The 8,159-nt window shown below is 44.6% G+C and overlaps 1 protein-coding gene across 1 annotated transcript; it reads left to right on the forward strand.

Annotated features, from left to right (window-relative positions):
* Window positions 1–5,767: 5,767 nt before the first annotated feature.
* On the forward strand, window positions 5,768–6,153 carry CHD9NB (CHD9 neighbor). The gene has a single exon (XM_060186458.1). It carries the CDS (start codon window positions 5,842–5,844, stop codon window positions 5,998–6,000), a length of 159 nt encoding a protein of 52 aa, XP_060042441.1. The 5' UTR covers window positions 5,768–5,841; the 3' UTR covers window positions 6,001–6,153.
* The last annotated feature ends 2,006 nt before the right edge of the window (window positions 6,154–8,159 follow it).

Genomic DNA, 8,159 nt, shown 5'->3' on the forward strand with positions numbered 1-8,159 from the left:
TTAGTTATATTCCAAAGGGCCCATGAGTATACTAGTTTTTTTTTTTTCCTGGGCCTGGCATCTGATATGCAGGTGGACCCAAGTTATTGTCTGGGGAGATGATGTCATGGCTGGAAAAAGGATCAGAATGCTGGATCAGGAAAGAGAGTAGCTCCCAAATATGGGAAAGGTTGACTGTAAATCCCATCAATTTAATATGATCTGGGGCACATATTCAGCTTAGGAGCCTATGTAACCTCTGCATTCTTGTAGATCTGAGCTCACATTCTGTGGTCATGAGTAGGAATGTTCCAAGCTTCCCCAATTTCAGAACCCATCTTCCTCAGGTGGAAGATAGAGTATGTTGTCCAGCCTCCCTTTGGAGGAACTTATTTTCTTTTAATTAATTAATTTTTTGGAAATAAATAAATAGACGGAAAGAGAGAGGAAGAAAGAAAGCAAGGGAAAGGGAAGGGATAGAGAGAAAGGGGGGGGAGAGAGAGAGAACATCAGAGCACTGCTGAGCTCTGACAGTGACCCTCAGGTATGCAAGTCCAGTATTCAGATGGGCTCATCAATTTTCCTGGCTCATGACCTTGAGAGCATTCATACTTTTTGAACAAGGAGCCTACATTTTTATTTGCATAGTTTCCCACAAATTATAAAACAGGTCCCGGGTTATTTTTACAGGTGGGCAAGGCTCCCCATCAGGTTCACTTAGCAAAGAACCCTCACTTGTTCCCATCAACCATGTTCCTAAAGCAATCCAACATGGGCTGGCAAAATAGCGTTCCCAGATGGTGCACCTGCTTTGTCATATATGTGACCCAGGTTCAAACCTGGGCCCCACTGCACTGGATGGAGGAAGCTTTGGTGCTGTGGTATTGTTAGGGACAGAAATGGGAGCCTGGGAGAATACAGGGGCTTCAGGACAGCAAGCCCAAGGGATTATTACATCAACCAGCAGAATGTGGAACCTCCATGCCACAAGACCATGCACACTGTTGTAATTTAACTTAAAAAGAGGTGTGGGGGTTGGGGCTGCTTGTGGCGCATATAGAAGAATTCACAGCGGGAGCTGAGAACCGGTTTACTCAATACACGGTTTATTAGGGTGAAACAGGTAAAAGGCAAAATAAGCACTTAGCATCAAGGGTTAAGCATACGCTAGGTCTATAAAGTCTGAATATGGTTATCAAAGTTTAGTCCCATAAGATAAACAATTATAAGCTCTGGTAAAGGTTGCTCATGGCTGTAGAGGGGTCTAAAAGTTTACCGGCTAGCAGAGTCGCACGTATTCAGTTCCCAGGAGAAGCAGCCATGGTGGATACCTGACCAGAAGAAGCTTCTGACCAGAAGCAGCAGCAGCAGCAACCAAAGAGAGAGAGCCACATGCTCAAAGTCCCTGCTTTTATACAACCCCTTCTCTGAAGCACCTCCTCAGGGTGGTGTCATTTGTATGCTAATAGTCCCAAACTCCTGCTGGGGTCACCACAGCACACAACAGAATTTTGAGAGATTATCCAATGGGACCAAGACACACTTCACAAGAGGCCAAATTGCTACAAAAGGAAGGCAGGGATGGGGGTGGTGGGAACAAAGCCCTGTCTCCAGACCCATATGCCTACTTCTCTGGAGTGTTCTGTCACTAACAGTGTTCTTTGCTTATTAAATTTGCCTAGGGGGTCAGGTGGTGATGCACCTAGTTGAACACATGTTACAATACACAAGCAAGGACCCAGGTTCAAGCCCCAGTCCCTACCCGCAGGAGGGATGTTTGTGAGTGGTGAAGTAGCGCTGCAGCTCTTGCCCTCTCCTCCTTTATTGATCCCTTCCCTCTAAATTTCTTTCTGTCTTTAGCTAATAAATAAAAAATGTAAATAAATAAATAAGTTTGTCTGCTTGCCTTAACCAGGAGGTCTTGCTCAATTCTTTGTCAAGACCTCTCTGGTGAGCCTCCAATGATCCTCAAGACCACCACCCAGAATATGCTGCTAAAGGAGCCCAAACCCTTTCCCTTTGTATTTTTCTGAATATCTAAAAAATAGATAAAGAAAGAACCTTTACTTTCTGCCTGTTTTTTGTGCTGACCGAAGTACAATTGATCTGGATGCTTCATGAGTGGATTGCTGGTCTATGATCCCAATATTCAGATGAGAACTTGCCTTAATCAGGGCCTTTTAAATTAGAAAGCAAAATGACCCTTCTCTTCCTTTCCTTTCCTTTCCTTCCCTTTCCCTTTCCCTTTCCCTTCCCTTCCCCTTTCCTTCCCTTCCCTTTCTCTTCCCTTCCCTTTCTCTTCCCTTCCCTTCCCCCTTCCCCTTCCCCTTCCCCTCCCCCTTCCCCTTCCCCTTCCCCTTCCCCTCCCTTCCCACCCCAACACTTCAAATTGTGCTTCGACATTTATCTGAGAGAGGTAAATTATCAGCTTCCTAATTGACAGAATGCTCATTTTAAAAAGATGACTTATAGGGGATTAAAAAAAAAACAAAACTACATTTTCACAGATCCAGTCCAGAGAGGATAAATACTATTAACCATAGGTACTTATCTTGGAGGGAGGTAGGTAATGAAGGGTGGGTCATATTTTTGGAAGCAGCATTTTGAGGTGACTGCTTATGAGGTCTGTGACTTCACTTAATAGACCTAGTAACTCTGGATTCAATTATTTCAACTCTAAAGTCAAATTAATGGAACTTCCATGTAGGACCATTTGACTATGAGATGTGAATGAGAGGTCTTGAGTAAAATGTCCCTCCTGGCATGCACCTGCCCTGAGTGTGTGGGAGATAGCATCATCTTTGGTATAAGCTCACGGAGGAAAGATCACATTTTGGGTTTCCCAGAAAAACTATGTCAGACTGCGCCTGCTTTGTTATGCCTACAACCTAGGTTTGAGCCTGGCTCCCACCACACTGGAAGAAACTTTGGTGCCATGGTGTCTTTCCCCACTGTCTCTCCTTCTATTTGACAAAGTCAACTCAGCCTGGTGGAGCTTTAGTGACAACTACAAAAGCTACATAACAAATCTGCTTGATTTTCTTTTCTTGCTCCTTGAAAATCGGGTTGGGATGAGCAGACCTCTTTTAGAGTTAAGGAAAGGAAAGTTAGGTGATCAGAAAATAAATTCAGATAAATAAATAAAAATAATCTAGTCAGATAAAGAGTTTTGGAGTGGTTAATGTTAGTTCCATAACATGTTAAGGCCCCACCCAGGAAACATTTCTGTGGTTAAGGATGTGACTCAGTAGTATGCGAGGTCCTGGGTTCAATCCATGACACTGAATAAAAATGAAAAAGACCAGTATTGCAGTGGCTTAAGCACACATGGCGCAAAGTGCAAAGACCGGAATAAGGATCCCAGTTTGCGCTCCTTGCTTCCCACCTGCAGGGGGGTCGCTTCACAGGTGGTGAAGCAGGTCTGCAGGGGTCTCTCTCTCTCTCCCCTCTCTGTCTCCTCTCTCCATTTCTCTCTGTCCTATCCAACAATTACATCAATAACAACAACAACAATAATAACCACAACAATGATAAAAACAAGGGCAACAAAAGGGAAAAAAAATAGCCTCCAGGAGCAGTGGATTCATGGTGCAGGCACGCCCAGCAATAACCCTGGAGGCAAAAAAAAAATTGAAAAAGATAGTAAATACAATATTGCATCATGAATGGTGGAGCAATGCTTTGGTTTCTTTCTTAAGAAAAAGTATTTGAAAAATAAAAAGTGGTTCCTGGAGGTGGAGCACACATGTTACCATGCACAAGGACCCAGGTGCAAGCCCACAGAGGGGAGCTTCCCAAATGGTGAAGCAGTGATTCAATTAACTCTCTTCTCTTCTCTTCTCTTCTCTTCTCTTCTCTTCTCTTCTCTTCTCTTCTCTTCTCTTCTCTTCTCTTCTCTTCTCTCTCTCGCTCTCTCCCCTCTCCCTCTCCTCTCAATTTTTCTCTGTCCTAGCAAATCATCAACATCATCATCTTCTGTAGGTTGTGAATTTGTCCTGTAGACACTGATCCCCAACAATAACTGTGATGGCAATAAAATTATTTTAAAGGAAGGAAGAAAGAGAGATAAAGGGAGAGGGAGAGGGAGAGGGAGAGAGAGAGAAAGAGAAAGCTTTGGATGCCAGCATGTGGCTCAGTTAACATGTGTAAGGAGCTGAGTTTGAAGCCCAGGGCTACCACATGGAGTGCCTGAAGGTAGAAAGCCCCAAGAGTACTGCAGTGATATCTATCCTTCTCTCTGTCTCCCTCTCAATTTCTCAATTTCTCTTCATCTCTCACTATCTAGGGAAAAGAAGGAAAGAAAAAAGTTAGATTGGGGCTGGGTTATAGCATAATGGTTATGCAGAAAGACTTTTTTTTTTAAGAATGCTTTAACTTTTTTTCCCTTTGTCTTTATTTATTTATTGGATAGAGACATCCAGAAATTGAGAGGGAAAGGGGTGATAGGAAGAGAGACGGAGGGAGATACCTGCAGCCCTGCTTCACCACTCCTAAAGCTTTCTCCTTGCAGGTGGGGGCCGGGGGCTCAAACCCAGGTTCTTGAGCACTGTAACATACATGCTCAACTAGGTGCGCCAACACCCGACCCCAGAAAGACTTTTTTTGCCTGAGGCATCAAAGGTCCCAATTTAAATCCCAGGCAGCACCATGAAGTAGAACAGGCCTCTCAGGACAGACAGACAAACAAACAAACAAGCAAGCAAACAAACAAACAATAGGGGTCAGGTGGTAGCACACCTGGTTTGTTAAGCGCACACATTACAGTGCACAAGGACTGAGGTTCAAGCCCCTGGTCTCCACCTGCAGGGGGAAAACTTCACAAGTGTTGAAGCAGGGCTGCAGGTACCTCTCTGTCTCTCTCCCTTTCTATGCCCCCCCAATTTCTGTCTCTATCCAATAATAAGTAAATAAAAATATTTAAAAAAATAAATATTAAAAACAAACAAAAAAGATATGATCAACATAGGTAGAAAAATCTAGATGATTTGAATTTACATCACCACTCTATTTTCTGGCTGTTAATAACTACCTTAAAGTCATCTCTCTGTGCCTCAGTATCCAATTTAAATTTTTATTTTTTAATTATCTTTATTTATTGGATAGAGACAGTCAGAAATCAAGAGAGAATGGGGAGATAGAGAGGAAGTGCTTTACCACTTGCAAAGCTTTCCCCCTGCAGGTGGGGATGGGGGCTTGAACCCAGGTCCTTGTGCACTGTGCGCTCAACTAGGTGCACCACCACCCTGCCCACCCCCCCCCCCCGTGCCTCAGTATCTCCATCTCTTAAATGACTTGCTTTAGGGTTAAAAAGGATAATGAATGTAAACTGTTCTTAACACAGAGCAGTGTGCAAAACCTGCTAGCTCATGTATTTACTTAAGCGCTTGGGTAACCCCTGGAGTCCACAGTCTCATGGACTCTCAATTTTCCAGCTCTGGGATGGCCTCCAAGTGGGGGTTCTGCAAAGTCTTTGGAACTGGATGGGACACAAAGGGAGGTCACGGCTCGTTGCGTAGTAACAGGGACTTTCTTTACCTGTGAAGACCTGAGCTGGTGTTTACAGGTAACAAAGTGGGTGGTGGTAATAGTCTCTAAAGAAGTTAAAGGTTAAACAAAGAGAAATTCTTCTGGGTGGAATGAATATGGGGTTTGGTGTTGGGAACTAGCAGCTTCCAGGCCCTGCCCACCCCACAGATGGGGTGGGGGGAACTCATTATGCAGGTTTGGCGGCTCCCTGTGACCATAGAAACCAAACTGATTCTCTCTCAAACAGGGCTCTGAGGAAGGGTTATTTACCCCTGGTGTGAGGATCATCTACACAGAACTTCCTTAGCAGAGAACATCCCTCTGTATCCAGCTGCGATGGGGTGCCACTCTAGCAAGAACATCCAGGTGGCGAGTGAGTCCCAGGAGCCTGGAGAACAGCCAGAGGGTGAAGAACCCAGTCTGGAGGTGAGCTCAGAGACAAGAGATGGTAAAGATGCCTCAGTGAAGGATGGAGCTTCTGAGTGCAAGAGCTGAGAGTTTTCTCTCTTCTAATGGACCCTCACATCGTTCCTGAAATGCTCAGAGTGAGGGAAGAAGAGTCTTTGGGATTCAGACTGCAGAAACACATTCAGGCTTTGCTCATTGGAACTGTGAGGAAAATAATGACCCTTCTTTTCCCTAGTTCTTTGACTGAGGGGACAGCTGACGTCTTCATACATCACGGGACATTCTCACAGCTTCTAGACAAACCCCGTAAGCAGGCTTTTCTGGTCTACTGCCTCAGTTGACTGTCCAGGAAACTCTTACCTGCTTCCCAATCTGAACTCTAAGAGGTCTGCTGTTATAATATTGGCTGGAGCATGTGGCTTTCAGCTTCCTTCTCTCAATTTTCCCCCAATAGCTAGCTGAACTACCAACATTCCTAGCGCAAAGGCTTTGTGTTTGTCTTGTTTAGTGCTGTCTGTATGAATAATTTAATATCTAACTTGGATAATTGTTAATGAATTAAAGGAACAAGCGGGATCAGACTGTGATCACTTAAATGGAAGACAACAAGGCCGTGATCATTCAGTAAGTGGAGCCCTGAGAGCTGGTGGAAGGAAGAAGGATGTGTGTTCCTGCATTTTCATTTCCCAGAAAAAATGTCCCTCTGTTAAGATTCATGTGTCTCCTCATTACCAAAAGTCTGTCAGTTTGAACCCTCCGGCGTCTGAGCTATCTGTGTCAGCCTCAAAAAATGTTTTGCTGTTTATGAACATGCCTGCCAGTCTTTCTCTCCCACCCCTGCATGTGTTTTGTTTTTGATTACATGTAAAAGTATTTAAATTTGAAAGCAAATAGACATGTTTGCAAATAAATGATGACACAACACATTTGAAAGAAAGGCAGGGTTGGGGATCTGAGATAACTGACTCAACAGGGAAGGGTGGGTGTAATCTTGTGAACATAAGTGTGAGAACAGGCGATGGTCCCACTCCTTTGTACAAGACTGGCATCACACGTGGAAAACTTAACATGGTGGTTGAATGTGATTATCACAACCATCCCCATTTTATAGATAAGGAAACTGAGGCACTGAGAGGGTAAATAACCTGCTCGAGTATGACCAAATAGGTACAGCCCAGGTTTATACCCTAGCAGTATGGCTCCAGGGTTCATACTACCAGCCAATGCAGAATTCTGCTAAAAGCAGAGGGTCCCATTACAATCTGTACTGGGGGCTACTTCTCTTTATTTACTTGGACCTAACTTTCCTTTATGAGGTGGGAAACTGGGCCAGTAGAACAGCTCACCTGGATAATAGGCTTGCTTGCCATGTGCATGACGCAGGTATGAACCTAGCCCCACTGCACTGGAGAAGCTTTGGTGTCTTTTTAAAAACATCATCATTATTATTATTGCCACTAAGATTATTGCTGGGTTAATCTACCACTCCCAATGGCCATCCCCTACCCCCCCCCCTTTTTTAAAAAAATTGATAGGACACAGAGAAATTGAGAAGGGGAAGGGAGATGGGGATAAACGAAGAGAGATATCTGTACTTTACTTATGAAGCTCTTCTCCTGCAGGTGGGGACTGGGGGCTTGAACCTGGGTCCTTGTGCATGGTAAAGTATGTGCTTAACCAAGAGCATCACTGCTCAGCCTCCCAGCTTCGGCGTCTTTCACTTTCTTTCTTTGTCTTTGTTCCTGAAAAAAAAAAGTTAACCTAGAGTGGGGAAGTCCTGATGATGGGGGGAGACGGGGAGGGAGTAGAAGAAATAGGTAAATGATCAGAGAAGGCTAACCCCACTCCAGATTAAGGATTAGGTGATGCATGGGAGACCTTTTATTTTAACTCTGGTTCTGGGTATAGAAGGTGGGCAGGGAGGATGGGGGTGATGGAGAAGAGAAGGGTAGGAAAGGAGAAAGAGTAAAAGAGGCAGCAAGCTACTGGCAATGACCCCCCTTGAAGGCCAGACAGATCTCAGAAACTGAATAGGATTCTTTCGAGATGACGACATGACCAGGGTCAACAGAAAGAAAGGACAAGAAGTAAAGCAATTCAGCCTGAAAATGGACTACAAAAGGTTCCTTTTGCTTCAGCAGAGTCTGACCGTCTTCCAAGGAAGGAGCAGGAGAGAAGGGGCCTTCTCAGCTGGCCCCCAGCTAGGTCCCCTGGGGGACAGAGGGGGCTGGGTGGCAAGCCTTCAG

Source organism: Erinaceus europaeus, chromosome 2 (assembly GCF_950295315.1).
Source record: "Erinaceus europaeus chromosome 2, mEriEur2.1, whole genome shotgun sequence".
Classification (NCBI taxonomy): domain Eukaryota; kingdom Metazoa; phylum Chordata; class Mammalia; order Eulipotyphla; family Erinaceidae; genus Erinaceus; species Erinaceus europaeus.